The sequence below is a fragment of the Dysidea avara genome, chromosome 10, assembly GCF_963678975.1.
Source record: "Dysidea avara chromosome 10, odDysAvar1.4, whole genome shotgun sequence".
NCBI lineage: Eukaryota > Metazoa > Porifera > Demospongiae > Dictyoceratida > Dysideidae > Dysidea > Dysidea avara.
In genome coordinates, this window is record NC_089281.1 from 26414385 (window position 1) to 26437355 (window position 22971).

General features: G+C 39.4%; 2 protein-coding genes across 2 annotated transcripts in view; one reads left to right on the forward strand and one right to left on the reverse strand.

Annotated features, from left to right (window-relative positions):
• LOC136267986 (RRP12-like protein) overlaps nucleotides 1-22971 on the forward strand; it is a 31406-nt gene that overhangs the window by 8249 nt on the left and 186 nt on the right. The window contains exons 7-35 of the mRNA XM_066063206.1: nucleotides 877-1003; nucleotides 1058-1122; nucleotides 1237-1290; nucleotides 1341-1439; nucleotides 1486-1577; nucleotides 4959-5070; nucleotides 5123-5184; nucleotides 5231-5345; nucleotides 5397-5497; nucleotides 6191-6232; nucleotides 6283-6395; nucleotides 6438-6499; nucleotides 6550-6600; nucleotides 6647-6758; nucleotides 6809-6963; nucleotides 8354-8415; nucleotides 8458-8554; nucleotides 8608-8763; nucleotides 8814-9090; nucleotides 9138-9241; nucleotides 9301-9354; nucleotides 9404-9495; nucleotides 9547-9658; nucleotides 9706-9731; nucleotides 9890-10017; nucleotides 10063-10158; nucleotides 22344-22381; nucleotides 22432-22542; nucleotides 22869-22951. Of these exons, the coding sequence (XP_065919278.1) occupies nucleotides 877-1003; nucleotides 1058-1122; nucleotides 1237-1290; nucleotides 1341-1439; nucleotides 1486-1577; nucleotides 4959-5070; nucleotides 5123-5184; nucleotides 5231-5345; nucleotides 5397-5497; nucleotides 6191-6232; nucleotides 6283-6395; nucleotides 6438-6499; nucleotides 6550-6600; nucleotides 6647-6758; nucleotides 6809-6963; nucleotides 8354-8415; nucleotides 8458-8554; nucleotides 8608-8763; nucleotides 8814-9090; nucleotides 9138-9241; nucleotides 9301-9354; nucleotides 9404-9495; nucleotides 9547-9658; nucleotides 9706-9731; nucleotides 9890-10017; nucleotides 10063-10158; nucleotides 22344-22381; nucleotides 22432-22542; nucleotides 22869-22951 (2798 nt within the window). The remainder of the gene's footprint in view (nucleotides 1-876; nucleotides 1004-1057; nucleotides 1123-1236; nucleotides 1291-1340; nucleotides 1440-1485; nucleotides 1578-4958; nucleotides 5071-5122; nucleotides 5185-5230; nucleotides 5346-5396; nucleotides 5498-6190; nucleotides 6233-6282; nucleotides 6396-6437; nucleotides 6500-6549; nucleotides 6601-6646; nucleotides 6759-6808; nucleotides 6964-8353; nucleotides 8416-8457; nucleotides 8555-8607; nucleotides 8764-8813; nucleotides 9091-9137; nucleotides 9242-9300; nucleotides 9355-9403; nucleotides 9496-9546; nucleotides 9659-9705; nucleotides 9732-9889; nucleotides 10018-10062; nucleotides 10159-22343; nucleotides 22382-22431; nucleotides 22543-22868; nucleotides 22952-22971) is intronic.
• LOC136268719 (uncharacterized) lies at nucleotides 18377-20003 on the reverse strand. Its single transcript, XM_066064162.1, has one exon. It carries the CDS (start codon nucleotides 19253-19255, stop codon nucleotides 18377-18379), a length of 879 nt encoding a protein of 292 aa, XP_065920234.1. The 5' UTR covers nucleotides 19256-20003.

Sequence of the window (22971 nt, forward strand, 5' to 3'; positions counted from 1 at the left end):
CACACACACACACAGAGGGTCAGGTCCAAACTACAATCACTGCCCTATTGCCTATCACGATTATTGCACAGTGTTTAATCACAATACAATAAATTATCACGATATAAATCATCACCAAACCATGGCAACAAATTACTGACATATATAAGCAGTACAACAAAGCATAGTACTATCCCTACTGGATGACTCCATTGAAGGCGACAAGTTTTACTGTATTGTCGTAAATGTCATTTTAGTAAACTTTGTGTAAATTAGTGCTATACCATTATGTGTCATAATAATATTATTAAATGGAAACAATTAATGATATCATTATCAAGATATAGAAGTGTAAATGTATTACAATACACGGTATTATCGATGTCATTAACAAGAAAACAATACTTGCTGTTAGTAAAGTTTGCTCATTTCAGGCAGCACAATCACTTTGACCAGCAAATGGCTGATAGTGATATTTGCTCTGTGTTGTGTGGTGAGAAGTTTTAAGATTTTTCTCACAAGCATTTGCTTAGAAAATAAAATTATATTTATGTGCAGATTAAATTTCTGCAAACTGAAACTATATTGCAAATATACAGTACTGGAAAGCTGATATTCTTATATTTTCAAGTGGTGTTTCAATTGTCAAAAGCTCAAATTTTTGTCGCATTTCCGTAGTATCCAAGGAGATTGTGTTGAATTTCTTGAAGATTTAGCAATTGCAAAAATTTATACTGGAGCTTATTTTGGTTGCTATGCAAAAAAAATTTGGACCTCACAGATACATTTACCCCACTGTACACTAGTAACTGATCTATTGCCTTGATGACCGCTACATCTAGTCCTACTGTGCAGTATATTTGTGTATTGTATGAAATGAATTAGAATACTTTCTAGGTACGTAAGGCTGTCCATGAAGGATTAGCTCACATGATCCAGTCTGGAGTGATATTAGATGATAGTGTCATGTTTCATCCTGCTGTAATCCCATTGGTTAAATTTTGTCTCAATCAACTTGAACAAGGTAAATTAGTTATAGCCATACAAGTGACATGTCAGTTACGATGACTACGTACAGCCAACACCAGTACTCTACACACGCTGAACTTTCTCAAGGATACCCTAGCTCACATGACCACTCAGGTAGATGTGTTTTTTTTAAAGGGACTAATGGATAATGTTCTTATAATTAGTCCCTCAGTAATTTCTGTTGTATTGTTTTCATACATATAATGTTGTTCACCTTGGTAACCACAGTCGGTGAAGAAGCTTTGTGAGAGAATTCTGAAGTTGTTACTACAAGGAAACACAGTTGAGTGTTTGTTTTTATTGTGTGAGATATTAATAATTAAGAACTATAGTTGGTGAAGTCACAATGTTTGAAAACACTTCATGGCTTGTTCTCTCGTGTTGCCATGCCACAAGGATTGACCACCAAACTGAACGGGCAACTAATATCAGTAAGGGGTGTTTGTACTGTATTCTAATATTTTGATGTGGTTGTAGGCCTTGTATGACTACCAACCTAAGGTGAGTGATGTGCAGCAAATAGGAGCATGGACCGTTGTCATGGAAGCAGCTCATGTGAGACTTATCAGGTATTGTAGTAGATACTTGTGTGTTACTAATAGACTTTAATTGCCTACCTGTGAGGTCTCCTGTGGGCTACTAGTCCTGCCCCCAGGAGGATTTCTCACCACTGGCTCTAAGTCACCTGAGTAGTGCATAGGTAGCCCATTCAACTGCAAAGGATCCCCATAATTATATGACAGCCAAAAGTTTTGTGTGTGTTAGTGACCAAGTAAAGCAAATAAATAAATTGACCAACATCCCAATGATCTCACTATTTGGGGCAAGCCTGAGCAAGCCCCAGTATTGTCAAGTGGCCATGGTACGTACGCCGCGTGCATGAAAATTCCCTAAAGAAACCGGAAAGCCCCGCACTTGGTAGTTGAAATGGTACGTGCATCGTGTCCACGAAAATTCCCAAAAGAAACTGGAAAGCCCCACACTTGGTAGTTGAAATGGTACGTACGTTGCGTGCACGAAAATTCCCAAAAGAAAATAGAATGCCCCACACTTGGTAGTTGAAATGGCACGTACGTCGCGTGCATGAAAATTCCCAAAAGAAACCGGAAAGCCCCACACTTGGTAATTGAAATGGTACGTACGTCGCGTGCACGAAAATTGCCCAGCAGAAACCGGAAAGCCCCACACTTGGTAGTTGAAATGGTACATACATCGCGTGCACAAAAATTTCCTATACAAATCGGAAAGTCCCCACACTTGGTAGTGGTCCCAGAGCTACCTCACGTACACAGTAGCACCCGCACGCACATGGAAAGAGATAGGAGAAGAAGAGAATGTGATAGAGAAAGAAGAGCCCAAGAATCACGAGATGAAAAAGATGCAAGGTTTATCACTAAGGCCATGACAAATTAATCTTATGTTTCACGGATGCGGTGGGTCAGTGCTTTGCCAAACTTGAAAACAAAATAAAAATCACATGATTGGCTAAAAAGAGTGATAAAAGACTCTAAACTTATTAATAATGTGGCTAAGGAATTGTGAAGTAACTGAGAGTGACTGGAAACACTTGACAAGAACACCTGCTCACATTTCTGATTCATCTAGCTTTAATAATGCTCTTCATCTTTTCCCAACAGTTGAAGCTGTAGTAGAGCATAACATCATTTAACTGTATGCGTGTGGTCAACCTGTTGCCACAACCAAAGCTGTCCACACAATCAAAACTGTCCACACAGGTCCGAATGCTGGGTGGCTGTGAGCAATGAAAGTAAAGTTTCTTGCTCAAGGAAACAACAGTACAGAACCCAGCCTGAGCATCGAACCTGCAACCTTTTGATTAGCACGTTCTTAAAACACGGTTTACCTTCGGTTGATAACTGCTATTTTAGGCATATTTGATGTATTATCAAAATCACTAATTTTTGTATACCCATTAGCTGTTTTCACCAATGTAATTATGAGATCACTAACATATCGCTAAATTTACTCAACTTAAGCTATATGCAATCAAACATCAAACAAAACATAGTTCAGGCTCGCTCCCACATGCTTTAGCATCTGTCTAGTTATGATGGAGACAAGGTTCATATATTAGTGGACGGTCAGTCCAGACTATTACATTATTCACATCCAGTGGATGATGATGCCATCCCATCATATATGGCTGCCTGATCAGTTATTATCAGTAGTGACAAATGATATGGCATAGTACACTAATGGACCATAAGTGGATAATTGGAGGATGACAATTGGTCTTTTGGGCTCCACTGGATATTGTCCACCTTGTGGGGGAGATATTGTGATTATGATCAGAAGTGTATGATCGTATATAGTATTTACAAGGCACTTCAACAATAAGAATAGTATGACTTCTTTGTGGTTTATAAACAACATTGCCATTTGTTTGTTTGCTGTACCTATTATTGCTCAATGACAAACAAGGCTCTTGATATAGCTGTAAGTACCAGCAGTACATCTATCATGACATCAACCATCATGATTTGAACAAATATTATTGTGCTCACATGATTGGTTGTGATGGTAACTGATGGATCATGTGATCACGTAAAGAAATAATAACCAAGGGCATGTAATGTGATGAATGTGTCAATGGAACAACAGAGACTAGCCAAGTAATGTTACACTTTACTATTCATAGTCTGGTAATATTATGTTATTTTTTTAAGAAGCCATAATCTGTTATTAGTATAACAGTAAAGTAATATCATTGTTTAACACAAAGTAATATTATTACATAATGCTATATCATCATTACTTAACTCAAAGTAATATTTTTATGTAACACTGTACAGTGAAACCTGTGTATTTAGGACACCTTGGGACCAACCAAAGTGTCCTGATTATCAAGGTATCAGGTCAGTTTACTTGCTGAGGGATGTTTTGGGGCCACCAGATTATACAGGTGTCGTTATTTTCAACTGTCCTGGTTCACAGGTTCTACTGTATATAAGTTAGTAACCTGTTACAGCAAATGATCATAACTAGATGTAAGTCTTCTGTGTAGCCGTTTATAAACCACAGAGCTAGGCTGAAGGTAAGGAACATAGCTCAGGTGGAAGTACCACAACACATGTAGGGAGAGTTACAACAGTACCACAACACATGTAGGGAGAGTTACTGTACATGTAGCTGGTTAAAAGTAGCTGATGTAATTATATTAAATTACTTTTCATTTGGAGTAATATGTAACTGTAACACTGTAACTTATTATAAGTTGAGCTGGATCCTGAAAAACAGCTAAAAATTAAAAGTGGATTTTTTCTCAACAGAGTTAACATTTCAGCCAACCAGATGATTAGTGGTGATAGCAAAGGTGTCAACAACAGACATATACGGTTTGGCTCCATTAAAGTTTGGGAAAAGACTACATCCCCTGTATAATAGACACCATACTTTTATGGCTTCCCCATAGGAAATATATGGTGAAAATTTTGATTGGCCATACATATTATGTCAGACATTGAGAACAAAAAGATTTTTAGCGGGTACTGCAAATGGGCCAATTTTCAAGATCATGTGTAATTGCATCCATGAGTAACTAAATGTTTTCGAGGATCCAGCTCAACACGTACATACTATACATTGCTCTAAAGTAAAGAGAAATATATTACATTTGATAGATCAAGCAACTTTCCCAACACTGTCTGTGGCTTTCTGTTGTGTTCCAGGTCGTTTACACAGCTGAATTATCTCCACGTCCCCACACACTTCACAGTTTGCATAATACATGTTGTGTGTTTTAAGATACAAATTATGGGGACAAGTAAGCACTTAAAACACAGTACCCCCTTCCCTGTTTGCCTCATAAAAATCATGTGTGCTTTAAAACTCTACACAGCATGTGTACATCACTGGTACAAGTTTTTGTACTAGTAAGGGATGTTGTTGAAGTGTCCTCAAATGCCCACATTCCTATATTATTCCTGCAGGTTTGACCGAGATATGTGCCTGGCCCACCTACCCAAGCTGTTCAAGACACTCATGACTCTGTTATTGTCACCCTCCCCCACTAGCCGTGACATAGTGTGTACGTCATTAATGGTGAGGCTGTCATGGTGATGTGGCATTCCTTTATTGGTAGTAACATCAACAGTCATTAGTGGAGCAGTGTTTACAAGGGGATTCCCCAGATGATGTCATTAACAGTTGCTTCAGGTAAACAATAGGTACTGTAAACTTGATGTTACTATGGTTACAACAGTGCTGTGGATAAAGGCCTCAAGTATCAATATCAATCAGCCTGGGGCGACGTATTACAAGTCATAGGATGCTTTTATCGTTACCTTGGAAACAGTCACCACTCACTAATGGCTAAAGTAAGACAGTTCAGTAGTGGATCATGTGAGCAGCTACTACTTGTCATGTAGAGTTTGACCTCCATGAGTGCACTAAAGAATACCTCTGGCTTCCCTTATGCCGACCAGCTGGATATAACGTTTGGTGCTGCCATTAAGAGTATGGGACCAAGGTAATGATTAGAGGGATACAATATGCCATATAGTGTAATTGTTGGGTAAGCTGACATCACTTGTTGAATTCTATATTCTACCAACAATGAAACAACAAAAAAATTAAATCTGACAATCAAAATTTTATCATATTGATGTTCTATCATAAGGATGTCAGTCAATACTTCTACGGTCAATTCTCAAGAGTGGCAAGCTCAGTTTTCTGAATCCTTCATCATCAGTGTGTGTTGGTTTCAAAATCCTTTATAAATTGTTAGCTCTAGTCACTCAGTTCTGTTGACAAAGAACCAACTCAACCATGTTATTACAGCAGCATAGCATGTCAGCTAGCTCAAGAGCTAACAGTCAAGCTTTATTTTCAGCATGAAGATACTCTAATAGAACAGTTATCCAGTGGGTGAATATTAAAAAATTTGATGCTAGCCCTCAATGGTATCTAATGCAGAGACTTTGAAGCAGTATTGTATACTTTATTTCATTCTATTGTACAAATTTTAAACTAAACACTGGGGGGTGGTCTAAAATGCCATTTCAACGGCTCTAAAAATCTTCATTCTCCCAGACTCCATGATTCATGTGCTAACAAGAATACCTATAATTTAAACATTTCTGGAAACCCTCTGATTGCCACAAATTCTTAGTTGGACTATTTTAGATGTTGGGGGACCAAAGTTTGTTCATTTCTCTTGCAGGAAGGTATTAGAATCAGTTCCACTACAGTTAGACCCAACTAGGTATGGTTAAGTGATCAGAGATATGGTAACCATGGTTACCATTGTGGTAGTGATTCAGAGAACAGTTGGTTGCTATTGGTGATGAGGGATCATGTGAGCCATGCTGAGCTGAGTTACTTTGTGGAAAATTTGTTACCAATTGCTATGACAATGAGATTGAAAGGTACATTACCTATTTGATAGCATTTATGTACTTTTCACATAGCTGAAGAACTAATCAATCAAAATGCAATACAGGCAGCCATGTTTAGAACACTGTACTCTCAGGTATGTTTGTTGTTCTGTGTGTGAGGGAAGTGTTAAAATGTTGTTTGTAGATATGGGACCTTCTACCAGGCTTCTGTACTGGTCCTACTGATGTGAAGAAGGTTAGCCATGCTACTTGTGATAGACTCTAAATGGAATATATTTCAGTCATTTAATTCTATTGCTCGTCTTCTTGGAGATGGTTTGAAAGAGCAACCACAACTTAGACCAACCATTTGTAGGTCACTACGACTTATAATTGAGACTAGTGCTAATAATGGTAAGCATCAATTATTACCCATATTTGGTCTATCACTATTATATATACAGCTGAGGATACAGCTGAACTATCCCGTTATGCTAAAAACTACTTGCCAGTGTTATTCAATATTTATACTGAGGTTGCCAGTACAGCTGCCTCTGATGACTCTAACTCTTTCATACTTGACTGTATCCAAGGTTACACATCAATTGCTGATCAACAGGTATGTTTTTGTGAAACAATATAATAATGCAGTGTCCATTGGCAATTCTAGACCTGACCTACAGGCCGGGGGGGGCTTGAAAACAACCTAAAGTTTATGCTAATAACATGAAAATAATGCCAATCTATACTGCAACTATCCCCCAAGATTTTTAAAAAGTTATTTTTCAGCAGGGGGGGAGGGGGGGCATGGCCCCCTAATTGCCTATGGTAGTGTCACTGTGTCGCATGTGATGGTGCATCTTAGTGACACACAGTGCACATGAGCTCCCAGTAATACTGCACCATAATAATTTGAATATGTGTAAACTTTTTCATGATTTGGACAAATCATGAGGTTCAGTTTGTGTTGACTGAATTATTCCCTTTGAAAGTGAGCGCCAAACATAAATTTGTGAAAGTTTATCACATTCTGTGTCTGTTTTTGCTCAGAGAACACTTTAAGGAAATGAGCACTAGTGGTTTTGTACAATGTTTGTATTATTAAATTTGTTTGCTACAACTTTGTGCCAAAATTTGTCCAAAGTCAACTACATTAAGAATGTTTGTATGTAAAACCCCATAATGATTTTTTTCTTTTTTGTGAGTATCAAAGCACTTTTTACAAATTTGCCGGCTTCGTAGCACAACTGACAGGTGGCGTGTGTAAAAATAGTTAAAGTACCTTGTAAGGGCTCGGGTAAAGATAAAGAAATTTCTGTACAGCATTGTTGTGTGAAAGTGCAATTAAGAACAGAGCTTACAGATGTAGGTCTTGGGTTATTGTATTTGTGTTGACAGAATTTGTAGTGTGCAAGGGATACACGGAGTAGTATAGGTGGGAATGGTCTTGGTAATTTCACACTAGCAACTATTACTGCCATTATTTCTACACATTTCAATTGTTTGGTTTGAGACCGTATCACTAACACAGCAAGTGCACAATAAAAAGCCTACACAACTACAAGAAAGCAGTATACTATACTGCATGGTAGTCTGGAAGAGTATAGTCTGAGGTATAGCTCGGTGATTTGAGCATATTTATATATAGTTAGCTAGCATTTAAATATCACTAAAATTTCATATCTGAGTGTCTAATTTTTCTGGGGGCTTCTAGAATGCTCATGCATCACACCACACAGAGTACCATGTATATTAGTAGCAATTTCAACATCTACAATGGCCTGACCAACTCAAATTTTTCTTTCTCTGGCCATGTATTGATTGATTGCTGGGTCAAACAGCTGTCATGTTACTAGAACTCACTTTGTCTTTGGCTTATTAACTGGTCAACGTTTCTTTATAGATCCAGCTTAAGCAGTGATCCAACATCGAATACACTGTGAATAACACAATCACAGTACAAAACAATTACATAAAGTTATTATCTTACCACATATCCTATTATACAGTTACTAGAGACGTTCACTATGAGGATGTGTTCTAAATTCACAGAAGATGACATCACCATAAGGTGAGGTAGCATCACATGACCTGACATCATCACATGATCTAGGAATCGTCTGGTTGAGCTACTGACCAAGTTGTGTGACAAAGTGGGTGTGACCTTGTTAGACCAGTTATACCAGTCCATCGTGTGTCCCTTAATACAAGTAGGTCATGTGATACAATGATGACATCATAATAATGTCACAATGATGTACAGGATGATGGGTCACTACAGAAGAAAGGTTACTTGTTACTGGATCACATGATGTCATGTAATACTCCTAATTTGGAAGAATTCCTACAAGCTCATGTTGATGACATACAGCAGCTGTTGCTAGGGGCAACCAGTTCTGTAAGATCTGCCTCCAAAAAGGTAGGCCATATGTTGTCCACTGTTGTTATGGTAACAACATGACATTGTAGCTAAGAATGAAGTGTATCCACCATTTTGTGGACCATGTGAGCCCATTAGATCCCACCTTCTTGTCCAGACTTCTTCCAGAGGTTATTCTATCAGTTAAAGATGTCAAAGAGAAGACCAGATTACTGGGAGTGTCCATATTAAAGGATATCGGTCACTGTTTTAATAAAGATAATATTGAAGAGTATTTCCAACTGATTGTAGCAGGCTTAGCCGGCTCTACTCACATGATTGCTGCCACTGTGATGTCACTGACCCGACTTGTTTATGAGTTCCACGGTAACCATAGTAACCAGTGGTGTACATAATATTCCCTTGTCTGACAGATTTATTATCAGAGAAAATGATGACTGGATTAATAAAGAGTGTTACTATGTTACTAAGCTCCAAGTGTAAACAAGTTGTCAAGGCTTGTTTAGACTTCGTCAAGGTGGGTATTAAATTAATAATATGCTAAAAGCATTAAATATTATTGTGCATGTAATTCAGGTGGTTATTGGGGTACTGAAGCCAATGGGACTGATTGTATACATGGACAGTATTGTGAGTGTTCATAGTAAAATTGAGTGACTGTTCTATTAGAGTAGTATAGATGGAGGCTGTGTTTAGCTGGGATGAGCAGCTACAACAACATTTTCTTTTTAAGACTAAAGTGATTTTGGAACGATTGATAAAGAAACTAGGGTAATCCCCTTGTCATCATTTGCTATGACAGCTACTTCACTGTTGCTATAGTTATGAAGTGGTTGAAGGACATGTCCCACATCAACATAAGAAACTTATTGCTTATGTTCGTAAAATGGTAGCCAAGCAACAGAAGAAAAAAGAGAACAAAGGTGACGACAAGGTGAGGATACTCATAACAATATGACATCACTATCTCCATGGTAACAGGTATCCAAGAAGACACACAGACCAAGGTAGGATAATGCTAGAAGTTTTTTGTGGGACAAAAATTTTGATGTAGCCAGCAAGCTAAATGCTTACTGAATACTTTTCACAAGTTTTCCTTAAAACTTTTGTCCCACTAGCACTCAAATATTTTATGGGTGGTATTGATCATGTGATCCCTTGATAGCTATGAGCAGTTGTTAGGCGACAGTGATGATGAAGTTATCCCACACCCTAAGGGCAGGTCATCATGGATACTGGAGGAGGAGGACCCTACTGATTTAATGAGTACTACTGCACTGCAACACATTTTGGGTATGTTGTTGTCATAGCAACATGACCGTCAGTGATGTCGTATAGCATCTAAACCAAAAAGAACACCTACAAGTGTTAAAAGTGACTTTGCTACTAGTGAGGATGGTAGACTAGTGATTGACCAAGAGGATGAGCTGACTGGTAAGTGTGTGGAGTTGCTACTAGACACAGGGTAGTTGTTTAGTTCCTCAAGTACTTACAAATGGGCTCATGTACACCTACGCATGTATACTTCAAAATAAAAGCGATCTCAAGCACTTATATATATTATATGCTCCATGTCTGATCTGCACTGTGCTATATTTATCTGTTTATCTGTGCTATGCTGCCCCCCTCACCTTACAACCAACCACAACACAGCACCACATTGGGTTGTGCGCCACCAAGCGTGGACTACTGTTAATGACTTTAACACACACTAGGGTAACAAAGAAAGCGTTACAGTATATAATACTTGAATTTATAAGCCCAACTGCTTGGTGACAGACAATCTACTCTCCTCCTTAGAATTAGTATATATATCACTGAGCCACTGGCTTCTATCAGCCACATATGATTTGGTACACCTGTGTTAGATGATTTATCTCCCTTTTGTTGAAGATTACATTTTGCTGCCTGCATGGCCAGCAGGGCACTAGAACATAACGTGACTTGCTGTGTATAATCTCGTCAGATCTTAAGAAACCTGCAGAATACAAGCAAGTAATTTAAGCAACTTAACTGTGTATAAATCCGACAAAAGAACCACATCTCCCATTGTCTTGTACTGTAACTGCCACCTGGATTCTATGTGGTTGTTGTGTGCCATCAAGTGTGGGCTACTGTTAATGACTTTAACACACAAAAACACTAAAAGATTTACACTGCACACAACTACTATTACAGCTCATCAGTTTTGTACATGTTGCTGGTATACAAAACAGAGGAGTGAGGGCTAGCCAAAATCATAATAAATTAAACATAAATTTGAGACTGCCCAGCCCAAGGCAGCCCCTGGAAAAACCTAGTAGGTTTCCTTTTTTTTTCTTTTTTTTAACCTACCAGGAAAAACCAAAACTTGGCTCCACTCGTGTTGCGCATTAACTAAAGTTCAAATAAACAGGAAATCCATGATTTCATTCTGCCAAGGTCTTCAAGCTCCATCAAAATTACCTACAGTATTGGGGGGGGAGAGCGGGATAACCCACTCGTACAAACGCGTGGCGTAGAATGAATTGTAACACTTTACCTTACCTTTTATACCTACTGTCATGTGAGAGAGGCTCACGTGACAACCATATGGTATTCATGCGGGAACTTATTTTCTGTCTAATTCATTACATTCAACTGACAGAAAATACACTCGTAGCATAAGCATTGTGTTGTGGTTTAAAATGTTACAGCCTTGTACAAGACTTTGTATGAGACCTTCATTAAGACTACCTTTCTAATGCCATACAAAAGTCAACTGCTATAAAAAATGGTTTAGCATGTGAAGTGCCAAGTAGTCCATTCTCTGGGGTGGCGCTTATAATCTCTAATTGATAAGTGCAGAGTTGGGGTAGTTACTTCAGAAAAGTTACAAGTTACTAGTTACATTTGTTCCTTGTAACTTAGTTACAGTTACAGTTACTTTTGTAAAAGTAATAAAGTACTTTAGTTACTAGTTACTTTCAATATTGTGTTTTAAATTATTAATTGATATGTTAATGATGAATAACAATGGAAAATTACAATGGCAAATCACAATCAGTTCAAAAAAGTCCATCCAATAGTCTACAAATGTGTATGTAAAATCTAGATATCTAAGTACTCTTTATTATGCCAAGAAGTAATTTTTCAAACCGTTCATCAACCAATCTGTTGCGTTTGGGTGATAATACTAATCCTCCAAGACTGAAGAGTCTTTCAACAGGTGCACTAGAAGGCAGTGCTGTGTTGTACAACAGGAAAAGCCTTTTCACGAGAGGATATTTGTGGAGATTATCAATGCTCCTTGCATTAGCCAAATAGTCATTGACTTCTATGTTGACATTACTTTCTGGTGTAGACTCATCATCTGATTTGAGATCATAGAAGTCATCCTTTTTGCTTCTTGTAGATGTTGCCATTTCATCCTGTGAGTCTTGTACAACTGTTACTGCAATATCAGCAGCCAGGGATCTCATCTCTTGAAGAAGCATCTGCTTATATAAATCCTTTGTGTTCTGGGATTCCACCCATGCATTTAAGCTTAAACTTAGGCAATGTTACTGCTGCTAAAATGGCACTATCATCTTGAAACACATTTTCAAAACAATATCTGATGGCATCCTCTATAGCCCCAGCAACCCCACAGGTCATGGAGGAGAGGTCAGGCTGAAGAGCTACCACCTTTTTGGTAATTGTCTCTAGCGTTGGCAAAAGAGTACCGAAAAAGCAGTTGTCTTCCCCTTGTAAGATATCAAGCCCTCTTGAAAGAGGTTTTAAAACAATGACGTACTCTTTCAAAAACTTTAGCCCACGTTCACTAAAACACCGTAGCCCCAGTTTGGTGCAAAAATCATTTAACTCTGCTAAAGAATTGTCAGTAACTCGAACTACTGCGTCATATTGTGAGTTCCACCTTGTGGCAGTAGGTACAATGAGCTTCCTCTTGACCACTTCTTGCACGGCATCAGATGCCACAGTCGATCTGCTGGCTTTGTTCCACAAAGCTGAGCTTTTAGCAAATGAACTCCGGTAAACACCTTTAGATGTTGAGGAAGATGACAGGAATTTATCAGCATCTTTGCTTGCAATGAGATTAAGAGTGTGTGCAGCACACCTATAATGTGGCGGCAATTCATATTGAACCTGGGTGAGATCATCATCAGTATTTGTTTCCTCGGAGTCAAATGTTAGCAATTCATCAACATTTTCAAAAGCTGTATCATCCTCTGTTTCTTCTTCTGGATCCTCCAGGGGTGCAGCTGCAGAATCAGAAGGATCTGAATATACTGTGAATGCTTTTACAAAGTTTGACCCATTATCTGTTATGGTAGCACATACTTTCCCAGTAAGACTATAGCTTGCATGAACTTGCTCTATCTTGCAAGCCAAAACTTCATAAGTATGCCTCCCCATCATTCTTGCACATGCTATGGCCGCTTTGCATCTCTTTAAGGTGTGAGGGTCAATCCAATGGACAGTCATCCCCAAATAGCTTCGGTGGTGTGCCGTCCATACATCAACAGTAGTCGAAACAATATCAACTGTTTCCAATGTCTTTTTGACTTTGCTGACCATTGAATCATAAACTGTATCAAGATAAACTGTAAAAGATTTTCTGTCAGGTAATTGAGTTGGACAGATACTGCCTAAAAGCCTTCTAAAAGCTGGGGATTCCACGGTCGACAAAGGTCGCATGTCTTCTATTACATACTCTGCAAGCAAGCTTATTGGGAGGAATGGAATACCTACTCAGCATTGTTGGTAAAGTGCACTGCCTCTTTGGATCACCATTATTATTGCTATCACCATCAGCCTCCAATCTTCGTTTCCACTGCTCAGGTTTTTTAACTTCTTTTGCTATCAATGTTGTATTCTTGTGTATAGATGTCAGATGTTTCTTGAGATTTGAAGTTGTATTCTTAGCAGACGACAGCGTTTTATTTCCAGCACACAAAGTACAACGGACTTTAAAATTCTTTGCATCTTCACTCAGGAAAACAAAATAATGTTTGTATTTCCATCCGTAAAAAGCTGTCCCTGTCCCTGCTGCTTCGCTGCTAGAAGCATCGCTAGAATCCCGTGTAGAATTCGAAGCACCACTGTTATCTCCCATAGTTTCCACGAAGTTACCCACGCTCAAACACGAGGTCTAACACGTGGTAGATCATGAGATACTAAGGTGTGCATTAGCAAAAATGGTTTTGTTTATTATTGAAGTCATGAAAGTCGCCATCCTGCTATATAGCTGCACCTGAACCTGCTGGGTTTTGGGTTCACAAAGGCTATTTATTTTTTTCCCCGGGGTACCTGCACCCCTTGCCACCACCCCCAGCACCAGATGGTAAAAGTGCTGGACAAAAAGATTGTAAACTCAAAAAATCAATGAGATGGCAACACTTGGCCTTCCGAAATAGCAAGGTCAAGTGCTCCAATAGTCACAGGGATGCCACGGTGTGACCTTGCTCCACGCAAGCAGGTCACTGCTGACCTGAGCAAAGAGAAGCTGGTGGAACATCTAATCCATGATACAACACTGCTGTAAGATTGGCCCCGTTGAGTAGATAGCATAGAAGCTAGACGCTTATAAGCAACTGTAGCTGCACTACCCATTCCTCCAAAAGTGGAGAAAACCAATGGAGTGAATGAGCCCATTTTAGTATTAGTATTAGTATTAGTGATTTAGGATACATAGGCAATGCCTGTATATGATCCTATTCTATAGCTAGCAAAATAAAATCAAACATAATTTAAATTAGCTACCAGTCATGATCGATAGTAAACATTTGTGAGGAGAAGTGTTGATCCAGTAGGTTTTTAAAACTGTTGATAGATTGGGCTGCAATCACATTCTCTGGTAAATTGTTCCATACATTAATGCTCCTTACTGCAAAAAAGTTTGATCTTGGCCGGGTGACAGCACGTGGTTTAAAAATTTTGTTTGCAAGGCCCCTGGTAGAACTGCATGTATTGGTAGAAAAGAAGTCAGATAGCTCGAGTCCAATGTCATTATAAATCATTCGATAAATAAGAATCATGTCACCTCGTAAGCGACGATACTGCAGGGATGGTAAACCTAATATTGATAAACGTTCTGAGTACGGTAGATCATTAAAGTTAAACAAATACTTGGTAAACCGTCGTTGCACACTTTCAATTGATTGTTGATCAAGGATATAATGTGGCCCCCAAATAGCATTACATATTCAATGATCGGTCTCACCAATGACTTATAAAGGCTAAGAAACATTGTTTTATCAGTGAAATTGAAGGACTTCCGTATAATAGCCAATGTACGGTTTGCTTTCGTAACAACAGAATCAGCGTGCTCATGAAACTTTAGTTGGTTATCGACAATAACGCCCAAGTCCTTGATGGAGTCATTCGGAGAAATCTGGATTCCATTTATGCTGTAACTGCCATAGTTATGTGGTTTGCCGAGATGCAATAGATGGCATTTAGACACATTGAAATTCAATTGCCACTTGTTTGCCCAAGCAACTAAATTGTTTATATCTTGCTGCAGCTGGTGATAATCAGTAGCATCATTGATAATGTGGAACATCTTTAAGTCATCAGCAAATTGTAAGATAGGACTACTGATTTGTGTTGTTATGTCCTTTATGTAGACATTAAACAGTAATGGACCCAACACAGAACCTTGTGGCACACCACTACGCACATCACACCAAGATGATGACTGTCCATTAACTACAACCTTTTGTTTCCTGCCAGATAGAAAACTTTTTAGCCATCCCAAAAGGTTTCCTGTAAGGCCATAAGACTCAAGCTTAGTAAGTAGTCTAACATGGGGCACCGAATCAAATGCCTTAGCAAAGTCAAAATAAATTACGTCAATTGAGAGACCTTTTTCAAGAGCTTCTGTCCATGAGTTAACAGCAGTGAGTAACTGGGTAGTACAAGATTTACCCATAGTAAAACCATGTTGACAAGGGTTGATCAGGTTGTTACTGTTAAGATGGTCTTGGATTTGATCTTTAATGATGGATTCTAATATTTTAACAACTGGAGAAGTAAGACTAATTGGTCGATAGTTGCTAACAACATGACGGTCACCTTTCTTAAATATAGGGGTAACACAAGCTTCTTTCCAAGCAGTGGGTAAGGTGGAAGAATCAAGTGATTTGACAAATAGAATGGATAATGGAATGCTTAACTCACATGCACACTCTTTAAGTGATAATATAGGCCAGCCCTCTGGTCCAGATGCCTTGGCAGGGTTCAGGTTAGTCAGCTTAGAATAAACAACTGCAGGTGTGATTTCAATATCAGCGAAGGGGTCAATGCTCTTGTCCAAATTGAAAGATGGAATAGATAACAAGTTTTCTTGAGCAAGAACACTGGAAAAGTAATTGTTTAGCAGTTCACTTTTCTCAGAATCTAAATGTGCAACAGTATTATCAGGACGATGGAGAGTGTCTAATGATGATCGAACCTTCAATTGAGAATTAACATATTTCCAAAAGTTTCTAGGATGTGTTTTAATATCACGGACAAGTTTGTTTTCATAATTAGCACGTAATGACCTTGTTAACTGTCGAAGTTCATTTCTAACCCGGGAATAATGTTGGTAAACTGTTGAGGAATTACTCTGTTTGTATCTGCGCCACAATTTAAATTTTTTATTTCTCAGCGAAAGTGCTTTTTGTGTCATAAAAATATTTTTTCTCTTTCTGGGTACATATTTAGGGATACAGTCATTAATAATATCAGTGAACGCATTACTAAACAATTCCCAGGCTGAGCAGATATCCAAGGTATCAAGCAAGTCATTCCAATCAAGAGCTTGGAGTAACTCCCTCATCCTACTAAAGTCAGCCTGATTCAAGTTGTACTTGGGTCTGTTAGTTGACACAGGGCTTGAATAGCATATAAAGTTAAATTGGAGGCACAGGTGGTCACTTGCACCAATACCAGGAAGGTACTCAATATTATTGATCATCCTATCCTCATTAGTAAAAACCAAATCCAGTATATTGGCGGTAGTGTTGAGTCTATAGTGTGTTGGCTCGGTTACATGTTGAAATAGACAACAGCTGTTAACAGCATCCAAAAACAGTTGTGAACAAGACGTATTACAAGCCAGGGTAGACCAATTAATATCCGGATAATTAAAATCGCCACAAATTAACACATGAGAATGGCCTTGGATTCTACAGAGTAAGTCACATAAGGCTGTAGTACTTTGACATAAGTTAGATGATGGACTTCTATAGATACAACCCACCAAAAGTGAGTCATTACTCTTCAAAGCAATCTTAATCCATAACTGTTCCTGAAATTGAGAGTTGTCAAACTGGACTTCGTGGGGTGAAAATTTCTCAGAAATGTAAATGCCCACACCACAAATGGTGGAAATTGGTGAAATAGTGGTGGGGTCAAAATTGTAAAAGGAGCGATAACCGTTAAGAGAAAGACGAGCAGCAGTGATTGTATTACAATAGGCCTTAGGTAAAATTTCACTTATCAAAATAATATCAGGGTCATTGCCAGCAATGGCCATTTCTAAATCATCTTTTTTATTTAAGAACTGGTCAATGTTAGTATAAAATATTTTCAACTTCTCCAAATCATTCCAGGAAGAGGTATGGACACTTTCATCAGGAGGACTGATTCGATTGACCTGAAGGTCTGCTTGATGACTCAGCAGGAGCAGCGGCTACTGTACTATGCTGCATTGTTTCAGGATGGGGAACGTCGTTGCACTATGTTACCATTACGAATGAAAATACCACTTTCACCATTTGACCTTCTTCTTTTGAGCTCTTCAACAACTTTTTTATGTCTTTCTCTTTCCAGTTTAGTCATATCCAGAGCAATAAACACCTGTTTAAATTCTGTTGACAGCCGTAGTCTGGGAGCGACAGACAACAAGCATGCTCTGTCATCTTCGGTTTCTAGTCCTACCAACAAAGGGCGATGTTTGCTCTCAACCCTCTTTCCAAGTCGAAAAGTTTTGGTAATTTTTAATTCAACATCAGTAATTTCTTTACACATTTCAGTCAACTTAACCTTGTCATCAGCTCGTTCCGTTTTTTCGGGAAGGTTGTAAACAATAATATTTCTCTTGCGTCGGTCACGTTCAGCAATTTCATTAGCTACATCAAAGGTAGATGAAGCTGCATCAGAGTCACTCAGGGACGAAGTTGACTTGGTTGTCAAATCAGACGAAGCCACTTGCAACTGTTCCTGAAGTGTAGTGTTCTGAGTACACAGATCTTAATTGTTTGAAGAGTTGTTAGTTCTGCTTTCAGTCCCTGAAGGGTGGAGGTTTGCATATCACTGATTGATTTCTCAATGGTTGAGACTCTTGAGTCTACGAGCGAAAAACCGTCATAAGACTTGAATGCTTCTGGAAGTGCTTCTAGACAGGGGGTACAGAAAAACACAACATTTCTAGTAGCGTTACCAATTAGAATACACTGCTCTTCACTTAGCTTTGCACACTTCGTGTGCAGACGAGCCTCACACCATATACACTCCATAACACTATCTGTAGCTGGGTTGCAACAAAGTGCACAGTCCTTGTCTCTAATCCTTTTGCCGTCTTTATTAGGCGGTGAACTGGCAGTTCGCTTAAGGGTTTCCATCACTCCAATTAACGCGTCCTGGGCGAAACTAGCAAAAGCATGCACAAAAACAATAGTTATGACGAGATGATGCTGCTACCTTAACATGTACCGTTAGTAGACACAAAAATAACCACGGTACCACAGTCTTTAAGTTGGGGAAGAAGAGCAACTCGATAAGCTGTCATCGAATGGTCACGTGACTCGTTTTTTGGCATTTCAACATCTCTTATTCTCTGTTCATACATCCTTTGTTTATCTCTTTCAAACCTTCTGTACAAGGAAGAAACCGCTGTGTTTCGATAACTGGGAGCAGTTGGATTGAAAATTCTAACATCAAAGAAAGCCTTCTGATGACGACTTCCCCAAAAACCATGTGCACTTACATCTAAACGTGCCTCATCCTCCACATTAGCTGTGGCATAGCGAAAGGACTCACCAGACAGGGGTTGCAGCACTGGTTCAATTGCCACATTATGACATACTTCAGACAGAGCAGCAGCAGTGAAGTCCCTAAGTTCATTATGACGTAGAGTAGGGAAACCACCTGTAGCACAATTCATTGCATGATCAACAGTAAAGCCATGACCACAGACACACTTAGCAGGTAGACTATTGGGCAACCAACCATATCGTAGACACAGTGCATCCCTAAATGCACCTTTATGGAGTGCAAAACCATGTTCTTCAATAGGAAGCACTGATAACCATGATGAGGCACCTTTCTCACTAGATAAAGAAACAATACGACGTAAACTAGCTGGCAACTGTGGTGTGAGTTCCGATTGCTTACAAACCAGCTGCCGATGTCTCAAAGCTATAACATCAGCCTTAGCTTGACGCTGGGCACTAACCACTGACATCCTAAAGCAAGTCTGTTGTTCAATGATCTCCTTGGTTAAAGATGAGGTAACTTGAATTGAAGAATCAAATTCAAAGTTAGCATTAGCAGAAGGGTTACACAGACCCAGGCCTCCCATTCGTGCTGGAAGAGAAAACAACTCTCGCTCTAAATCACTGACAAATTTTCCAGTAACAGCAGGAATAAATTCTGTAAAAATAGTTGTTTCAAGAGGTTGAAGATAGTCAGAAATTCTGGGCAGCGTTCGTAAAAAATATGTCCACTTACTAATAAGACCATGCGTGAAAGCACAATAAGCAGCATGAGGCTGAGCCTTTGCAATCACACTTAACTTCCGCACACAAGACACCCAATACTCAACCTTCTCATTCACATAATGCTGGACAAAGGTAGGAGATCCTATAGCAGCACCAAGGTGACGCTTACCCTCCACTGTGATACCCACACTTCATCCATCAAAAAGATTCTTAGCTAAATCTAGATGTTCTGCTTTCACAATCAGCCATGATTTAGGTGGTTTTACATTGTAGCCAAATGCAGGACCCAAAGACACAAGGGCAGACCACCACTTGCGCAACCCAGTCAAAGAGCCAGCAGCAGTAGCATCGTCAGCAAACCAGGCCTGTCTTATTTCACAATCACGTATTGCATCAATTAAAGGGACAACACTAATGGCGTACATTGCCATTGCTAATGGATCGCCTTGTGTTGTGCCCTCAGAAGAAAATAAATGTTTACCATCGATAAACAGAGGAACTTTAGCCCTATAGGTGTTAATTAAAATAACAGCTAAGGATGGACACAGTATAGATATGTTACGGAGGGCAACTTGACAGTTTAAACTATTAAAAGCGTTACTTGCATCAACTAGCAATACGGCCTCTGTATTCTCCTCAGCAAACAAAGAACGCATTGCATGTATTGCAGCTTCACAGCCTGCATTCTGACCAGCACAGAGTTGAAGAGGGCCAGCTGCTTCAAGTATGTCCATTTTAACAGTAGCCAAAACAGCCTTGCCAATAATTCTTCTAACGACCTCACCTACACCAATTGGCCTCACACCTGGATATTTATCAAGAGCAATAAGTCGACACACAACAAAGGCAGTAAGGCCAACAGGATCCACCATATCAGTACATAGACGTCTGGCAACCAGGGCAAGACTAGCACACAGATCATCTGAAGCTTGTCGAAAAGAAGTGCACGCATCCACACCTGATGGACCTGCTGCACCCTTGGTACGGAGAGCATCACAACGAATGGACACACCGTTCAAGGCATCAAACACAACTGGATGAAAAGAGGAAGTGGCTGCAGATGGAGAGAGCAGTGCTTCCTCACAGACAGGTTGGCTACAAGGATGCTTGGCTTTAAGTTCATCCAAAACAGTCCAAGATGGTGTGTCAGGAGATGCAGGATCGCTCAGGCACAAAGGCGCTCCAGGATGGTCCATGGTATCCAATAAAGCCAGAGCAGTACGAACATTCCCACGAAGCATGTGGGACACAAACAGACAAGTTAAACGTTCACTGTGATCAGCATTCAACAAAGTGGCCATTAAACGATGCTGAACAGTTCGGCCCTCACACAATAATTCATCAATATTTCCTTGTTTCTACAGAAGCAGACGATGTTGTAAACAGTTTATAAAGTCCCTGGAAGAAGCTGTGCGATGGGGCTTCTGAAGTAACAAGGTACAAAAAAGCATTGCTGCTTTGAGTGCAATACACTCCAGGGATGTCTTCTCCCCATAAGAACGAAACAGGCGTGAATTCCAGCACAAACTCTTTACCAACTTTCCCAAATGGGACAACAAACAAGTTTCTTTTCCAATGAACAACTTCATCATAAGCAGCAGTAACTCGATCTACAAAATCAGAACCTTCAATGGTGTCATTCCACAAAAAGGGAGGAGGAGATAGTCCGATGAATGATGGTAACTCTGGAACACCCACATGTAAAGTAGTTGAATTATTAAGATTGGAAACGGAAGCAGTAGGTAATCACCCAGTCATAGGTAATCACCCAGTCGTAATCACAATCATGAGATAATCAAACGTACCCCGTGATTGTGATTACGACTGGGTGGCGTCTTTGCGAGGACCGTCATAAGCAACCCTTTTCAGGCTTGGCAGTGGCTTCCTTGTTCCGTGGCATGGGTTTTTAAGGTTAACTGCTGTCATTTTCTGTACTGTGGTTCTTGTGACTACTTTTCAGATAGTCATCGGAGCGTTAATTAGGGATGAGTCGCTCTAAGCGACAAAAGGCTGCTAGTTCTACTGCTTCAGCTGCTGAGGCTTTGACGGATGCTTCTGTTGTACTGTGGTGTTCATACCAGCAGCCTGAAGCGGGCAGATTTATGATCTGTTGTGATGTTCAAGGACCAGGCTGTAAGATTTGGTATCATGGTGATTGTGTTGGTATAAGCAAATATCGTGGAAAGCGAATGGAACGTGATGATATTGACTTTGTTTGTCCTGTTTGTTCTGTTCATGATTCAACTGAGAAGACCGTCAACTCTACTACAATGCTGGGAGCTGATCCTACGCGAGTGAACACAGTGGGTCTTGCATGTGCAGCAAGTCCATCTACTGCTTCAAAGCTATTGAAATCCTGTGTGTAACTTCGCTCTGAATTATCGCTGACGTAGGGTAAGCAATTGTATTATACATTACGCGAGGGCGACATTACGGGCTGCCTCGAGTAGTAGATTTACTAGTCAGTTGTTGTAACAGCATTAGTTTACGTAACTTTGTAACTGCATTACTTAAAAACCATCATTACTTTGATTACGTTACTTTACAGTCTCAACTATTGTAACTAGTTACTAACGCGTTACTATTGTAACTTGGTTACTATTTCAACAAGTAATTTTAGTTACAAACTACTAGTTACAAGCTATGTGACGCGTTATATTACTTAGTTACTTAAAAAGTAATATATTATGTAACAGCATTACAATTGTAACGCGTTACCCCAACTCTGGATAAGTGGCACTCTGGTCTGCGAGGATGAGACTAAGTATCAAGGACAACCAACTTGTCAATGTAGGCAATAACTTGAATGACTACTACAGTATTTGCCAAGTGTCTTAGTTGAAAATGTTCCTGAAATAAATCCTCAGCACTTAATGGGTTGCTTTGTAATGTCCTATCATACATATGGAGGGGTATGGTGGTAATTATGATGATGGTGTTTGTATGTAGTAATTGAACATGATAAGGGGACCAGTAAGAAGAGGAAGGTGAGATCACATGATCCTGTATTGATATTGCTATGATGGCATCATGACAGCATGAAGAGGAGGATCACATGACCGGTGGAGGTGTGGTCACTGACAGTAAAAAAACTGTTAAGAAATCAAAGACATCATCTGGTCCCCCAGGTGCTCAATATCGCAGTCAGGTAAGATTAATCTTGTCGTGTTCATAAATTTGAAACTAACTCTAATAGAACAGTCACTACTCTAGTAACTAAACCATTTCTTACAGCTTAGTTGCAACTTTTGCCCTACAGTTATTTATTTCAACTAAAAGTTGCCAAAAATTAAATCTCAAAGAGTTTCTAAAATCCCATAATTTTTTGTAGGTATGTCCTCAGATGCCTTCTTTTATTCCCAATTTATAATACATTCAACTGCCAGAGTGTAGCTTGTGGATGTGTGCACCTTTGATCAAATTAATTGATTGTAACAATTACTACTCATACATGCTTGTCTTAAAACTGTTTAGAGAGCACTTGGGGACATGAAGAAACATGGCAAGCCGGACCCTTATGCCTATATCCCTCTACAAAGACAATCATTAAACAAGAGGTTTGTTAGTGTATTTGTGA